Source organism: Mastigoproctus giganteus, chromosome 5 (assembly GCF_048544385.1).
Source record: "Mastigoproctus giganteus isolate SK-2022 chromosome 5, ASM4854438v1, whole genome shotgun sequence".
Classification (NCBI taxonomy): domain Eukaryota; kingdom Metazoa; phylum Arthropoda; class Arachnida; order Uropygi; family Thelyphonidae; genus Mastigoproctus; species Mastigoproctus giganteus.
Genome location: NC_143579.1, coordinates 220940192 through 220958411, shown reverse-complemented (window position 1 = coordinate 220958411; position 18220 = coordinate 220940192). Strand labels below are relative to the sequence as shown.

Sequence of the window (18220 nt, the reverse complement as noted above, 5' to 3'; positions counted from 1 at the left end):
CATAACCACCCTATGTGTGTATGTATGCTTGTATTCATTCATGCATGTGTGTGTGTACATTTGTATACAGGGTGTTTCAATTGAAAAGATACTGAGAGGTTGGCTCACTTATTTTTAGGTTTAAGCTATTTATTGTCTGAATCTTTTCTGTCATATATTTAACATCAAATTTTTAAATTTGATGTTAAAATCAGACTAAGTATTAGTTTTTAGATTTTATGTCTTCTAAATTGCAATTTTGTGTAATCAACTGCTTTTTTCTCAGTGGGAAACTTGTTTCCTACCCTCAGTTTAGCCTTCAAAATATCATTGGTATCCTTCTGAAATGAACATAAGCATTTTATTTGGATCAAAAAATGTAACAGGCACAATGGTTGTATCTGATAGTGGCTCTTCAGTATGGATATAATTGTGTAGAACTGTTGGTGAAATAAGGGCAGTTTCATGCAGCCAGCAATCCATTGTGCTGTTTCCACTCACACTACAACCATTGTGGTTGTTTTATTTTTAATTAAAATCAAGTCAGTTTATGTTCATTTAAGAAGTATACTGATGGTATTTTTAGGCTAAATTGAGAGCAGGAAAGAGCTTTCCCATTGAGGGAAAAAAACCAGTTGATTAGGAAAATTTTCAATTTAGAAATCATAAAATTGAAAAATTTCAGTTCAAATATGATAAAAAAAATTCTAGATAATAAATAATTTAAACTTAATAATAAGTAAGATAGACCCTAGTCTTTTAATTGAAATACCCTGTACACACACACACACACACACACACACACACACACACACACACACACACACACACACACACACACACACACACACACACACACACACACACACACACACACACACACACAGAGTGATTCAGAAAGAGGTAGATACTTTCAGAGGTTCATGAAACATTACCCATGTTCTAGTCTTCAGACCTAACCATTGACTTCTTTTTTTTTTGGAGTAATGTAAAGGAAGGTGTGTTTGTTCTTTCACTGCCAACAGACATATCTAAAACTATGATAATTGTTGCCACTGCCACAGAATCACTGAGATAGCATCATCAATTACCACAGACACACTGTCAAAGTTTTTGTCTATCTGTATGTTTTAACAATAATAAATGGTAATTTTCATTTCTGTTGTTTTTTTGAAACTGTATCCTTCTTTATTCACCCCATGCCTATTGTGCTTTAATAGGTAGAAATGCAAGATCGTAAAGGAGAGAATATTCCAAAAGGCTGGGGAATTAATGACAAAGGTCAGGTAAGTTTTATTCAATTAACAACATTAATTGACAGGTTCATACTTGGTTGACCTGCTGATGCATTCAGTAACTATTAATAGGATCATCCCATATAGACTTGGAGTGAGTCACTGTATTTGCTTATATGGTGACCTTCTTGGCAATAATATTTTCTGCATTAGATAAGCTGTAGTTGATGTATTAAATGTAGTAGAGATATGTTTGAATTTATTACCAAGCCCACAGATGTCTTGCTCCATAACTGCTGATAGAACAGATCGAGTCACTACTGGATTACCAATCCGTAGGTCCAGCTGCAGGGAGCAACACATAGTTGCTCATTCTTATCGGTAATCCCAATATATACTGTTATAGCAGCATCTCCTCTTTTGAGTAAATGGCAGATTAACCTTTTGTCAGTACCATTTGATTGAAAGTAGTGCAATACCAAAAAACTCACAGTTAAGGCAAAGTTTGTTCTGTTGTGACCATCAAGACTAGAGGTGCTCAAACTACAGCCTACAGACTGGGTCGAGCCTGAAAAAAGAATTTTTTAAATTAACACCAGTCAAATTAGACATCCCGGAGACAAAAATATGGAATTATAGCTTTGTATTACATTAGTCAGCTCACAGCTGTTCAGGTATAAGCATTCATCATAGCATTCTGATTAACCTTTCCTTTTTTCATATGTGGGCTGCTCTATGAAGTATCTATATATACGTTTGCTATGAGTAGGCTGTATGGAACACACACACACACACACACACACACACACACACACACACACACACACACACACACACACACACACACACACACACACACACACACTCTGGTTCTCTGTTTTTTTGTTTTCAGGAAGAATGTGAATCTGTTGGTGCAGAGCAAAGCAATGGAATGCAGCGATTCCCTGACTATTATTGGCCTTGTGGTCCTCTGTTGAGATGGGGCATAATGGTCAGTCTATTTTTGTTTTTGTTTTATTTTATTGTAGTTGTTCACATCTCTGCTCGTGATATTTCACATAAATTTGGACCTGGTGCCCGTCAGAGGGGGGCGCCATTAAATTTCATTTAATTGGCTATTCAAAATTTAATTGATTATATTTTATTATCTTTGTATTTAGACTTCTAAATTATCTTCGAGAGTTTCTACTGCAATAATTTTATTCTTTCCTCCCTATTGGTTTGATCGTTATGTATAATTTCACAATTTTCGCTCTTCTGTCTTGCCATGCTGCTGGCATTTTTATTTATTTTTTATTTTTTATTTTTATTTTTTAATCATTATTCTCACTTAAGTTTATATATATATAGTGAGGATATTGTTGCATTAAAAAAAGTAACAATAAATTTTTTAAAATTTTTTCATGATTTCTATCAAGATTTTTTTTTAAAATTCTGTTTGATTTTAAAAAATAATTTCACTCTAACATTAGACCGTCAAGTCAAAATAAGAACAAATTAATATTTGAAAGTTTATGTACAAAGTGTTCATTTTTAAAAAAACTTATTACAAAATTACAAAACTTTTCCAGCTCAAAAACACACAAGAGTTATCAAGTCAAGTGAACATTTACATTGTTTTCATGTAGATCAATGAAAATTTCATTGCAAGGTTTATAACCATAGATGAAAAAATTGGGTCCATCACTTTCAGCCAGCAACTCAGAAGTAGTCCAAACAGTGGAACACAGTTCTTCTCCCCCTCCAAAGAAAGCTAAGTCAAGTCCTTCTGCTGGACAGGTAATGGCATTAGGTTTTTTTTGGGATACTGATGGAATTTTGCTAGTGGATAGCTTCAGAAAGGCTAGACAGTCACACAGGCATATTATGCAGATCTTATGAGGTATTTGCATGAGAACATCAAGGACAAATGCTGAGAAAAACTTAGCAAAGGAATCTTGTTCCACCAGGACAATGCACCTGGTCACAAGACTGCCATTGCCATGGCTACACTGCATGAGTACAGCTTTGAAATTTTGGACCATGCCATATTCACCAGATCTGGCATCCATTTTCCTACTAACAGTGATGTCATTGCTGCAGTGGATGCATTCTTGAAGGCCAGAGAGAAAACTTTCTTTGCAGCTGGAATCAATGCATTGCAGTATTAATGTGCTTTGTACTTTGACTTCAAAGGGCACTCTGTTGAAAAGTAACATCTTACCAGATTCTTCAAATAAACCCTTCAAAATCAGGCCATGAACTTTTCAAATGCCCTTCTTATTTAATATAAATAAGTAATAACAGGAATTTATATTGTTATAATTCCTGATGCCAAAGACCATTTTGTTAATATTTTTAGTATGGGATTTATCAGGGCTGTTTCTGTTTATTTTAATATTGGTATCAGAATTATAAATGGAGTAATATAAGAAGGATTATCATATGATGTAATGGAATTATTTTTGCTAAGAGAGTTTAGCTGATAACATGATTGACTTGGTGCCCAGCTGATCAAACTTTGCTGCTGAATTTCATTATGAAAATCTTCTATATTGAATGTACGTTTAAGCATCTTGGTTGTAAACTATGCTGTTTTTGATATATAAGGATCATATAATTCATATGGGAGTTACTGGAATTTGCAGAGATGTCGATTTCTGAAGTAACGCTATTGTCAGAATAGGATTATGAAAATTAATGAAGTCATTATATTCATATAATATTTTTGAGTTGAAGCTTGGACTGATATTAAATGATCAAGTAATGAGTGGATTTTCTGATTGTCCTGTTTTTGGGATGCTGCCAGCATATATCAATAATTGCTTGATGAACATGGAGAGTAGGAAGGAGACAGTAATAACCCTATGGCCCTAAATCATATAACCGTAAGCAAAACAAATGTATTTATACATATACTTTATGCCTTAATTTTTTTAATATAAAGTATAAAGTTGAATAATTTTTATGTAACTTTATTGCATGAATTGGTATTGAGTAAGTTGTCTGTCATGTTGACTGTATATGACATTGATGAACAGGTGTGTGCAAATTCATTTATAAGTACTATCTTCTTTTTACATCTAACTTTGTTTTAACTAGGTGACAACTAATCCAAAAGAAGTACTGAATGGTGGAGCCTTGTTGCCTCTTGGTGGAACTGAAGAAACTAGTTAGTATGTTATTTATCTGGAAAATTTCATTTTCAGTTAATCTGATATCAATATGGAATTATTATTATTTATTAATGTTGATTATCCAAACTAGTAATAGTAGAGTAGTAGTAATGGTGAGTGAAGCAAGAAAGCAAGCTTATGCAGCATCAGCCAAAAAAAAAAAAAACCCTACACAGTTCACCCTTCCAAGAATTTGTCTAGTTCTTTCTTTAATTTATTCAACCCATCCACTTCCACAACAGATGGAAGCCTGTTCCAACATTTTACAACCCGCTGACTGAAGGCAAACTTCTGCACATCTATCCTGCAACCATCCTTCCTCAGCTTGAATTTATGCCCCCTCATTCCCAGCAGTTGGAAGAATGCCATTAACATTCAGCTTACTCGATCCATTCAAGGCTTTAAACACCTCAATCAGATCACTCCTAAGGTGCCTAGCCTCAAGATGCTGTAATTTTTCAGAACTCAAATCTTTCTAGGTAAGAGCTAGGTAACACTTTTGTTCTCTTCATCAGTCTGGTTGCCCTTAAGTTAAGCAGATCTATATCCTTCCTTAAGCGAGGCCTTCAGACTTGTATACAATACTCAAGATGCAGCTACATTACTTCTTTATCTAGTGATTCCATTATTTTTGCTGGAACAAATCTTAAGCTAGCAGGTCACTAATTCACATCGCCTTTTGATCCCCTTTATGCATTGGGATACAATTTCACATCTCCAGTTCATAGGGACCTCCACTAAATCCAAGGATGCTCTTATAATTATGGCTAAGGGTATGCTTGCCTCCTTTGCTGCCTCTCCTGTTATAATTGGATAGATTCCATCCAACCCAGGTGCCTTTTTTATGTCCATCTTCAACAGTTTCTCCTCCACTTTCCATTCAGTTATCACAAAGTCATTTAGTTTCTTGTTAGAGTTTAATAAACTTCTGGCATCCCCCTTCCCTAAAGAATTCCTTGTGTGAATGTAGAAGCAAAATATCCATTCAATTTGTCCACAACCATGGCATGGTCATCAACAGTTAATACATAGACATCAAGTGTCCCAATGTGATTCAACCCCTTCCTTCTACTGTTCATATAAGCATAGAAGTCTTTACTGTTTTTCTTTGCATTCTTTGTCGGAGACTTCTCAGAATCTGCCTTAGCTTGCCTAACTTCCTTTGTGACTTGATTACAGACTAATTTATATCTGCCATAGGCTTCGTTAAACCTGATAATTTATATGCATCCCACAAACTTTTCTTTTCTGCTGCATGTCTCAATAGTTCATCTGACATCCATATAGGTCTAGGCCTTTAACAGTTTCTTCGTTGGTATGAAAAGCCTACTAGCTTCTTTGATTACTTCCCAAAATAATTCCCATTTATAATTTGCTCTTGGTAATATCATCAGTTGGTCCCACTGCACAAAATTGTAAAACTGTCTGAGACCACTGTAGTTACCCTTATGAAAGTAAAAGCCTTTCTCTATACTCTTGACAGTAGTTATGCATTTAATTAAATTATACATTAGTACACTATGATCACAGCCACTCAGTGGATCTTTTATCAGCAGATTCTTAATGCATGAAGAATCACTGCTGATAACCAGATCAAGATTATTGCTTTCTCTTTTTGCCTCTCTAACATGCTGCTGTAGAAAAGAGTCATCCAAGAAATTCACAAAAGTCTTACTAGTGTGTGAATGACCATCTCACAAATTTTAGTCAACATCTGGAAAGTTAAAATCCCCCATTATGAGACATTCTGATTTGCAGGCCCACTGTATTTCCCTGTATAGCTGTTTGCATCACAGTCATTAGGTCTATAACATACTCCTACTCTCAGTTTTGTTTTTTCCAGTGCTTATATCACACCAAACTGACTCAGCATTGCACTCATCACCCATGTCAACTGGATGCACTGCATTAGATTTAACCTGCTTCTTAACTACCTCTGCTGTTCTGTCTATCCTTCCTGTATGCATTGTACTCCCCATATTCAAATTCAGCAAATTCAAATTATGTCTGAGTGACATCATGTTTCCACTATTTCTACAATGTCTGCATTTGATGACTTAATCAGTACTTCAGATTCATCAAATTTATTTACAATGCTCCTAGCATTAGTGTACATGCAAGTATATATACACATGTTCCTACTCTTAGTCACACTGCCCATGTATTTATTTGTTCCATGATGACCCGCAGCAGGGCCTGAAGTCCCAGACACCTTGCTTTCCAGGCTGCTGCATGTACCAATAGTAGCAGTGCAAGAATCAATTTTGCCTCTGTCTGCAGCTCTAGTTATGCTGTTAGTCTCTGTATCCCCCCAAGCTAGCTGTTTTCCAACCCACCTATCACTACCTCAATAGCATCAGCAAATATCCTTGCAACCCTTTTATTCATGTGCATCCCATCCCTGTAAAAACAGTCTCTCCTGTTAACAAGCACAGACCACACTGAGAAAAATCTACCCCATGAGCCTTGCACAATCTCTCCATGGCCGAATTGATTGATAAGGTACTCAACGTATACTCCCTCCTATTGTGTTTATGCAGAATTGCAGACACTTTCAAATTCAAACCGAACTTTTTCCTAACATTGCCCAGTACTTGTTAAGTAAGTCATCAGATCTACTGTTAATATCATTAGTGCTATGTGTACAACAGTATCACCTTTTGTGCCCTGGAGAATTAACTGGAATGATCAACCAGCTTAAATAAAATTTGAGGAGTCAGTTATAAAATTAATTCCTCATTTCATAATGTGCCAAGTATTTTATTTCTTTATTTCATATTTAACTACCAAACTGGTACCATTAAAACCTGTGTTCGGTTTTTCCTTGATATAATTTTTTATCATTGATGGATAATAATGCATGTTTTATGTTTCTTGATATTTTCTGGAAAACAGTAGTTGATGCAGAGTAATATAGTTCACTCAGCTATTAGTATAAATAGACCATAGAGGCATTACTTAATGTAATCTTTCTCAAAATAATACAACAGCTATTCTTCTTCAGGATACTGAGTATATTATTGTAAAAAGAAAAAAATTGTCATTCTGGGCATAAGTTCCATCCAGAATTCCAAATATCAAATTCATACTCTATGGTACTAAATCAGATGATTTAGTACCATAAAGAAATTACAGTATAATAGCAGAAACTGCAAACATGATTTGCCGTATACAGTATTTCAAAAACAGATATTGGTTTTAAAAGAAAATAACAGGGGGGTGACCAGTAATGACTCTCCTGACGTTAACATGTAATTCCACAGGTCCATTAGCACTGGAATTAATTTTGTTGTTTAACTAATTATATATACACGGTGGTCCATAAGTAAGGAAACTATTTTGGATAATTCCTATGTATTATATAATATATACAAGTTCTCTCAAAAATACACGGCATAACTTCAGGAATGAGTTCCTCATATGTAGACAATAAAAATATTTTATATCAACATAGTTCCGGAAATGCTTGGTTTCCGAGTTTTGAAGGTCTGTCCATGGCACTTAACTGTTCACATCACATTATAGTAATTGTTCAAAATGTCCACCTTCTACCTGAATATCGACGCCTTATGAACTCGTGAAGATGATGCAAAATTCCTGGTATCTTTCGTATCGTCTCACAACCTGCCACAATTTGATTGCAGAGAGTTTCCACATCAGCTACTGGAGTCGAATACACCAATGACTTTAAATGGCCCCACAAGAAGAAATCTAGTGGGTTTAAATCAGTTGAGCATGGAAGCCAGGCAGTTGGTCCATCTCTACCTATCCACTGACCAGGAAACCTTCGATTCAGGTAATTGCGGGCTATGTGGCTGAAATGTGTGGGAGTCCCATCATGCATGAAGTGTGCTTGTTGATGAATGATCAGTGGTGTGTTATTTTCCAGAAAGTTTCTGTACGTCTGCCCTGTGAGTTTGCTTGGAAGTACATGGGGCCGAAATAACTTACCACCAAAAACACCTGCCCAGATGTTGAGGCTAAACCACTGTTGGTGATGTGATGGAAGAATTGCATGTGGGTTTTCCTCAGCACATACATGCTGATTGTGAAAGTTTTGGATTCTGTCTCGTGTGAACTGTGCTTCATCTGTGAATATCACTAAGGCAGGAAAGTGAGGAGTTGTACCACACTGCTGCAAGAACCACTGGCAGAACATTACTCGCGCAGGGTAATCTGCTGGTGACAAGGCCTGTACCTGTTGCAGATGGTAAGGATACAGTTGGTGTTCTCACAACACTCTCCAAATAGTTGAACCTTGAACAGCCAGTTGGATTGCTATTCTGCGTGTGCTGTTTCCAGGAGTGGCATGCACAACATCCAAAATCTCCTCCTCTACTTCAGGAGTCATAAATCTTGGTCATCCTCTGTCGGCAGCACGAGGTGTAAAGGTCCCATTTTCACAAAGGCAGTAATGGATACTTTCAAATGTTTTCTTGTCTGGACATCTTCGTTCTGGGAACCTTTTGTGGTACAAACGATGAGCCTCCAGAGCATTGCCGTCCGCCAAACCATACATAATGTGCATATCTGCTTGCTCCTGATTTGAGTACATGGTCAGAATGGAAAACCACCAGATTCTGTCAGTACCTTGTGATGAAGGAAATCACCTGTGGGAGATAAGACATTCCGGTTAATAACTTGGGAACCAAGCATTTCCAGAACTATGTTGATATAAAATATTTTTATTGTCTACATATGAGGAACTCATTCCTGAAGTTATGCCGTGTATTTTTGAGACACCCTGTATATCTAAAGCAGTAATATGTAAGTGTAAATTTATTTTAAATTCCATGTGCTACTGAAGAAGTCCCCAGGATAGTGTTAATTTTACAGGAAAGCCATTAAATGTTTTGCCTCTGTGCAGCAAGGCATATTTTCATCCACTAGTATAACTATGCCCTTTGTTGACCATATCAGAAGAAAATTTTTAGATTATTATTCTTATTTATTTGTTTTATTATTATTATTTTTTAATAAAATTTTTAAAACTCCCAGTTTGTTGAGAATTCTGGATTTTTAAATGCCTGATTTATGATGTGTTTCTCCATGTATATATAGCTTATATATTTCAACATTATTAAGAACTGTTAGGAATATTACAATTGAAATACATAGGTAACATAAAAACATAACAAATCATGATAGTGTTTAAAAAAATGCTTGTTGTGGCTATTTAAGTGATTTAATATAACTTGTACTGTGTTTGTATCAGTTATTTTAGTTTGTTAACATCGTGTTATATTCTTTTCTGATATTACATGTTTTTCATTTTGAAAAAAAAAAAAAAAGCATCTTACATTTATAGATACACCCGATTAGTGATGTTTTTATTATGACAAGCATCCATGGTTTGAGGAAAGACTTCTTTAAATATATTCTAATGGAAATCTACATCTTAATTTATTGTTACCTTAAAATTCAATTACCAGCATCTGTAAGTATCATGGCAAAACCAGGATAAGGTATTTCTGCACTTGAATCAGCTATTCAGTAGTGTGTATTCTGTGCCTGAGGCAGCTATTTAGAAGTGGACTATTCTTCTCCTCCTCACCTATATTATATGAACATATACCATTAAATCACTTAATTCTTGCATGCCTTTCAATCTTGCACCTGAGGTACTTCTGTAGCTATATCCTTGTTCCAGCACTGCTTCATTGAGAATTTGTTCAACATTAAAATCAACTACTGAAGAGAAAATATGTAGGTTTGCTTCTTGCAACCTGAAATCTTGAAATCAGTCGCTAAATTTTTGTGGTTATAGGAAGTCAGATTTTTGGTGATTTGCTAAGGTTGGGAAATGAAAATTGTTACCATTCCTTAGCTGTTTTTCCCACAGACGAATTTTTTCAGTAGGTCACCGTAAGGTGAATTGCCCACCACCAATGCAAAAATTACATTTGCAGTGCACTTAACACTTAATTTGTTTTCAACTCATTTTTCAAAATGAGTTACTTTGGATCGTGAATTACATTATTCTTATTAAAGGTTATTTTATATAATATTAGTGTAGATACACTATAGTTAACGCATAATATTAAACTACGTACGTAGTGTAAAGGCATCGTTTTAATTATATATCATGTTGTGGCTACTTTCACAATGAGATCCAAGTATTGTACCACTTCGAATAAGTAACGCTTCTCTAGTAGAGAAGGCTACTGTTACTTATTCTCAGTGGGTACCAGCACCCAGATGGCACCATTTTAAGGCTTGTTAGCCTATTATAGAGTAAGTAATAGTAGTCTTCTCTACTAGAGAAGCTTTACTTATTCGAAGTAGTGCAATACCTGGTATCTCATTGTGAAGGTATGAGATATAATTAAAATGATGCCTTTACTCTACATACGTAGTTTAATTTTATGTTACTTATTCGAAGTAGTGCAATACCTGGTATCTCATTGCGAAGGTATGAGATATAATTAAAACAATACCTTTACTCTACATACGTAGTTTAATTTTATGGATTAACTATGGTGTATCTACACTGATATTATATAGTTAATATAAACTCATATGGAATTATGCCTTCTGCATTTAGTCTTTAAATAAAGGTTATGGCGCTTCCGTAGCCAGGTGGGAAGGAGCAGCAGCAGTGCGTAGTACACGCTTCTTGATTAGACCGGGGTTCAAGCCCGTCACCACCAAATACGGAGGATGCGGAAAGGTCAGGGAATGACCGCCGTATATCCCGGAGCAATATGGCCTTAGTTGCTAATGCTCCTAAAAACCAAATAATAATAATAAATAAAGGTTATTTTGTACTTTTCTTTTCCAAGAAATGTGACATGCGTTCAAAAGTTTGGGAGACTGAACTCTTGTGTCGTGTTCTGAATAATTTCCTCAGTCATTGCAAAGCTGTGACCTTTTAAGGAGGTTTTAAGCTTTTTTTTTTTTTTTTTACACTAAACACAGGGAGCTAAATCTGGTGAGTATGGTGGATGGGGGACCAAGTCATGAATTGTTCTCCAAGAAATTCTTGAATGGAAAGTGCCAAGTTGCAGGGGCATTGTCATGAGCTAAGATCCAGTTCCCTGAAGCTCACTTTTCTCTGAATGGCTTTGCATTTCTTTGATTCCTGGTCTACTGTTTGACCATGAAGGACAAATTCATAATGAACAATGCTCTGTGAATCAAAAAAACAATATGCATGTTCTTTGCGTTTGATCCTTTTTTTTTTTTTTTTTTTTTGGGCCTTGGAGAAGACAGTCCATTCAGAGGACTGGGCCTTTATTTCCAGATCATATCCATACACACACAATTCATTACCAGTAATGATTGAAGAAACAAAGTGTGGGTCAGCAGCAGTATGTTGAAAAAGATCCTGACATGAGAACTCACTGCTGTCTGTAATCAGTAAGGATGGGAAGTGCAAACTTGGCTGAAATGTGTCTCATTCCTGAATATTCTGTCAAAATGTTATGATGCCAAGAGAATACCTGCACCCTAGTGTAATTTTCTCCTGGCATCATAACCTTGTTAAAAATTGACTAGTTGAAGATATTTTTGATCATTTTTACTTGTTATTCAAATTTATGTAGTATGCAGTACAATTAACTCATGTGTTTCCACATTTGTTCCTTCATTTGGCACTTTTTGTACCAGATGTTTTTTTTTCTGCATTAAGCATAATGCTTTCTTCAAAAACAATCCTCCACACTTTATCACTCAGTAAAAGTCTATTGTTTAAGAAATTGCCTATAGAAAGTTATAATATATTTTACTGTCAAGAAAAGTAGTGAACATGCTTATTCCTGTACTTCAAGTTGTGTTTTCTGTCTGGCATCTTGTTGGTTGATTTAAGGTAGCAAAATGAAAATAGTAGTTTTATCTGTTGTGGATAAATTTTCACAGTCCATTTTTCTTTATTAGAAGAAAATTCACTCAGTTCTTCATTAGAACCAAGTGGGGAAAAAAAATTGTAATGCATCATTAGCACTAATTTTTTGCTTGGTTGCCATTTTGAAATATACTGTCTAATAGATGCTTTCCCACTTATTTATTGTTTTAAATACTAAACATAGGTAAATTATTTTTTTTAAACACTGGCTTTTATGCTGGAATAAGTCTCATTATAATGTCATTTTTTTTTTTTTTTTGGTTCATATAGTTTAGATGCTTTCTAAGGTTATAAACTTTCATTAGATTCATACCCTTAGAAATATGAGTATACTCAGGTATTGCAAAGGCATTGAATAAACAGCAGCCAGCTATCCTGAGTATTCTCCAGATGTTAAGGTGAATTTTAATATTTAATAGAACTTAGTTATAAATATAATTTCAGATCATCTGTTTACTTACCATCTTTTTTTTAATTATTTGTTGGTTGTCCAAAAGTTTATTATTTTTTTTGTAGGGTTTTGAATTTTACTTCATTTTTAATTAGTTAGAAATGAAAAAGAATATAAATTCACTTGATTAATATTCAGGTGGCTATAAGGGATATGGTTTGTCAATGATGGTGGAGATTTTCTGTGGAATTCTTAGTGGTGCTCATTATGGACCTAATATCAGGAAGTGGTTATCTACAGATACAGAAGCAGATTTGGTATTTATTTTTCTTTTTTATGTATGGATTGTAGTCAGTATTTCCTGATGATTTCCTATGAAAATAAATAAATAAAAAAAAAAAGCTAGGAACATTTTTGGGTTTTTAAGTACTGTTTCAAGTTATACGATCTAAAACTTTCACTGCATCATTTTTATTATTAGAAGTAGTTACATAAACCATTTTTGTTTTTCACAAAGATAATGCAACAAGTTTTGTGTATTTACACTTTTTCCAGTTTTGCAAAATACTTTGTTATTATTGTTATTGCAAAATACTTTGTTATTCAAATCAAATAAAAATTCAGCTGCAGTACCCCTGCAATCTTACAGCAGAGTAATTTGTTTGAACTATGATTGGGATCAAAGGAGTGAACATATTATTGCATTACTGGGTGAAAATAGTCATGTAACTGCATCTGTCACATTAAAGCAAATCATATCACAGAAGAGGTGAAGCACAGAATGTCCACCTTCACATGTAGCACAGTCGATTACAATCCTTCAGCACCATTTAGAAGATAAAGGCCTGGATTTAAATTCTGTCTTGAATAAAGGAACTTTTATTGTATTAAGGCTTTTTTGCAGTGTGGCCACATTAGTTACTCTTGGATGAGAGTAACTCACAGAAACTCAGGATTTTTGACCAGTAAACAAGCAAACTCATTAAAAAATATGTAGTTATAGGATTCAGTATACTGATTCTTTGTTGCTTAACAAACACACACACACACACACACACACACACACACACACACACACACACACACACACATACATGCACGTACCATTGCAGAATGTTCACATTAGCCAGTTTTCCATCTCATAAAACAAGAAAGGTGGCTGTTGAATATAAGCAATTTTCAGATATAACAATGCAGTGAATCATAGTCTTGGTTGCCTTGGCACAAAAATCTACAATAACAAATATCATCCATTTATTCCAATATGCATTTCATGTATTGTGTGTACTAAAGAAGTACTACAGCTGCATCAGCTGAAATAACTGTAAATTTCTATAGTGCCGACATCCCAGTTGGTATGTGTTTATCATTATCCACCACAACCTCTGGGAATGGGGTTTCTTAACAGGGAGAAGTGACTGTGATCAACCTCATTTGAGAACATAGTTAGAATTAAGACTAAGTAACAAGTACCATGGACGATGCATTCAAGCATTTCAATTAGGAAATAGAATATTTGGATTGAAGTGTTTGCACATTGAATACTATCTTAAGATTTTCTAGAGAATGTTATGTACATCATCGGAGGATGTTTCATTAAATGTCTGTGTTGTGATTTTCCAGTATCGACATAGAGTATCCCTGCAATTTTATGTGGCTAAACAAACATCTACCAACACCAATAAGTGGACCACAATTGAGTGATATTGTATGGTTGCTTCATTCACTCAATCTAAATCTGATTTTTTTCTGTGTGGGGCTTGTAACATCTAGAGTACAACAAAAAGTTATAAACTGTAATGATATAACCCACATTCAGTGCCTTCTGTAGTTGTCTGGCAGTCTGCTGAACAGTTTAGCCAATCCATGTGTTGTGTGTGTATCTCTTACAGTGTGCTGAAGCAGTCACTAGAAATATTGTCTGTGAATTGCATTGCACTTCAAATGGAATGTTTTGAATTTTCAAGGTGATAACAAGTATTTACATGTTTTATTAAGCAGATGTTATGAACAATATTTATTTTCTGTATTGTTATTATTATTATTATTATTATTAGCATATGGTGCAAGGAAGCCTGAGGCTTATACTGCACTAGCCAAAAAAAAAAAAAAAAAAAAAAATTTCTGAATTACCCCGAGAGAGAGAGAGAAAGAGAAGTAGAAGGGAATCACCAAGAAAAAGAAGAATGATGATATCCAGCTGAGGATCCTGGGTGTGCCAAGCCCATACTCACCAGATGTGAGCCCCTGGGGTTAAATTATGCTTGTCAGCTGCTGTATGCATGAGCAGAAGTGGTGTTACAAAAGGTTGTATTAGTCAGTAATAGTGCTTTAAACCCAAAAATGCCTCCAGACTGGTTTGCTAGAAATTTTGTCCTCCATTTTTGAATCACATTGAATCAGTGACCTTTTTCAAAAAGGTCACTGATTCATAACAAGAAAGAAATGTGTACAGGTTTAGATGCCAAAAACTAAATGATGTTACCAAAACAAAAATAAAATTTAGCAAAAAATTTCTGATTAGTTTTATTTCTTTAATTTGTTTAATTAAATACTTGTGATTTAAATGAAAATTTTCTTTTTTTTAGATTATATTTTGTCCAGAATACTGCTATTATTGCTTGGGCATTTACTGGCTCATAGGTTACTTTAGCCACATTGTGCTTTTGTATAGAATTCATGTACAAGAGTGATTAAGTCAAATAAAATTGAGATTTTGATTGTCTAAGTTTAAAATACCTGCCACCATGGGTATAAATTTAGAGATTGGTACTGATGCTTCTTCAGGTTGTGTGGGGGAGTGATGCATAGCAGCAGCAGCAGCAGCAGCAGCAGCAGAGACAGTACAATGACAGATGTATCCAAGCTAGCACATGGACTTTGGTATTGGATTCTTGCTACAAAATAAGTCTGCTTACTGTTGTCCTGCACTATATGGGGATGCTTTAATCAGGACAATATTTGTGTAAAAAGCTGTACTATATTTTTAGTTTATTTTCTAAATACACTGTATTCTTATCCTCTGTTAATTTGTTTATTTATTAATAATAATATATATAATATTTTATTACTTTAGCATTTATTATCTTTTTGCTGTAATAATATTCTCTATTAGTATTAGTAGGGCAAAGAGTGCAAAAAAAGCAAGCTTACACGGCATCAGCAAAAAAAAACACCTTCCCACATCACCTGTCCAACCCATTCGATTGTTTTGCTAGTTCTTTGTTGAATTTATTCAAACTACCAACTTCCACAACAACATATGGAAGTTTTCTGCAACAGTCAATTACCCACTGACTGAAGGCAAACTTCTACACATCCATCCTGAAACTATCCTTCCTCAATTTAAATTTAGGTCCCCATGTATGTAGTCTGAACAACCAAAAGAAGCAGTGTAAAAACCATCTACACCTCTGCCTGTGGCTATTGTTAATCTCTTAGTCTGTATATCCCTCATTCTAGCAGCTTTCCAACTCGCCTAACACTGCCTCGATAGCATGTTTTGATAGCCTTCCTTCATATGTATTTCCTGAAAATTACAATCTACAGAAGTTCAAGTCTAATGTCAATAAATATCTTCTTTCATCTTCTCAACCTCCAACCCATGCATGGTACTAAGTGCTATACACCGATGAGGCAAAACATTATGACCACCTACATATGATGTTTGTCCTCCGTGTGCAGCCAAAACAGCTCATACCCAGCGAGGCATGGATGCTACTAGATTTATAAATGTGTCTTGTGGAATCTGGTACCAACATGTAACCAGCAGATCCTTTAACTTCTGTAAGGTCCGTGGTTGAGACGCCGCAGATCGGAGTTGCTGTTCCAACACAAACAATAGATGCTTGATGTCTGGGGAATTTGGAGGCCAGGGCAATACCTGGAAGTCTTCCTCATGTTCCACAAACTAGTCTCGAACAATCCGGGCAGTGTGGCATGGTGCATTATCCTGCTGAAAGATGACACTGCCAGAGGGGAAGACCATTGCCATGAAAGGGTGTACCTGGTCAACAATGATGTTTAGGTAGGTGGTAGATGCCCAGCACATGGATACATGGATGACTGGACCCAGGGTATCCCAGCAGAACATCACCCAAAGCATGACACCGCTGCCACTGGCTTGTTTTTGTCCCACGGTGCATTGAGGTGCCATCGCTTCCCCAGGTAAACACTGCACATGTACCCGGCTGTCCACATGATGCAACAGGAAACGTGATTCATTGGACCAGACGACCTTCTTCCAACCACTCAAGGTCTAGTTTCAATGCTCGAGTGCCCACTGAGCACGCAAGCATCTTGTAGCATCCATGCCTCGCCGGGTATGAGCTGTTTTGGCTGCACGTGGAGGACAAACATCATATTAGGTAGGTGGTCATAATGTTTTGGCTCATCGGTGTATAGCATTTAGTACCATGCATGGGTTGGAGGTTGAGAAGATGAAAAGTCGGTGATCCGTGGTTAGCACGGGCACACGGAGTGGCCTGAGGCTAGCAGCCCCATTTTCAGCAGGGTTCAATGTACTGTGTGTTGTGACACATTACTCCCATCACCAGCATTCCAATTACCGGCAAGTTGCACCACAGTCACCTTTCTGTTGCCATGTACCATCTGGGAGAGCCTTCGCTCACCTCAAGTATCGATGAGCCGTGGTCAACACCTTGCCGGTGGTTCGTGGGTTTTCCCTCCTCAGACCACTTTCAGTAGGTAGTAACCATAGCTGACCATGAGCACCCCACCAGCTGTACCGTTTCAGATATGCTCTGACCCAGTCATCTGGTCATTACAATTTGGCCTTTGTCAAACTTGCTTAAGTCCACTGCCTTTCCCATCTGAAGAACAAGAGTAACATTGATTAACGGAGCTCAGTATCGGGTGTTTTTCTTACCATGTCCTGACCTGTGCACGCGCTGTAGTTCACCTGCAGTTGCTTCAATTTGCAGAACGACTCACTGGTCATAATGTTTTGGCTCATCTGTGTAGGTTCTAATACCTCTCATGTTTGGGGTTTTCATAAAAAAAAAAATGTAAACCTCTGGCTTATATGTCTCTGAAGGGCATGGGGCGCCTCCGTAGCCAGGTGGGAAGGAGCAGCAGTGCGTAGCACACGCTTCTTGATTAGACCGGGGTTCGAGCCCGTCACCACCAAATACGGAGGATGCGGAAAGGTCAGGGAATGACTACCGCATATTCCCGGAGCAATATGGCCTTAGTTGCTAATGCTCCTAAAAACCAAATAACAATAACAATAACAATCTGAAGTGCATGTGTTTTTTGTATACAATAAAGACTTCTTCACAATGTAGTGTTATATAGTTTCTTATGGTAGAGGGAGAGCTTTCCAGCTGAAATTCACTGGCATCTTCCATATACCAGCGCAGAGGTTCCAAAACTTTCTCGGTTCACAGCACCCTTAGTGTCCGAGTAATTTTTTCACAGCACCCCTAGGCCAACACAGTGGTTTTTGACCTTTTAATATATACCTATATAATAATTTTATTCTTTATATAGAGGGTACTAAATAAAGATCAATTATAGATCACCACAAAATTAAAAAGATACAGTACAATGGATACCGTACACCTTTTTATAATGAAATAAATGTATAAATTTTAAA

General features: G+C 36.1%; 1 protein-coding gene across 1 annotated transcript in view; it reads left to right on the top strand.

The window, feature by feature from the left end:
- The window catches only part of LOC150086124 (uncharacterized), a 69660-nt gene that overhangs the window by 40391 nt on the left and 11049 nt on the right, over nt 1–18220 (top strand). Inside the window, exons 6-8 of the mRNA XM_090373730.1 lie at nt 1200–1265; nt 4296–4365; nt 12802–12920. Of these exons, the coding sequence (XP_090229856.1) occupies nt 1200–1265; nt 4296–4365; nt 12802–12920 (255 nt within the window). The remainder of the gene's footprint in view (nt 1–1199; nt 1266–4295; nt 4366–12801; nt 12921–18220) is intronic.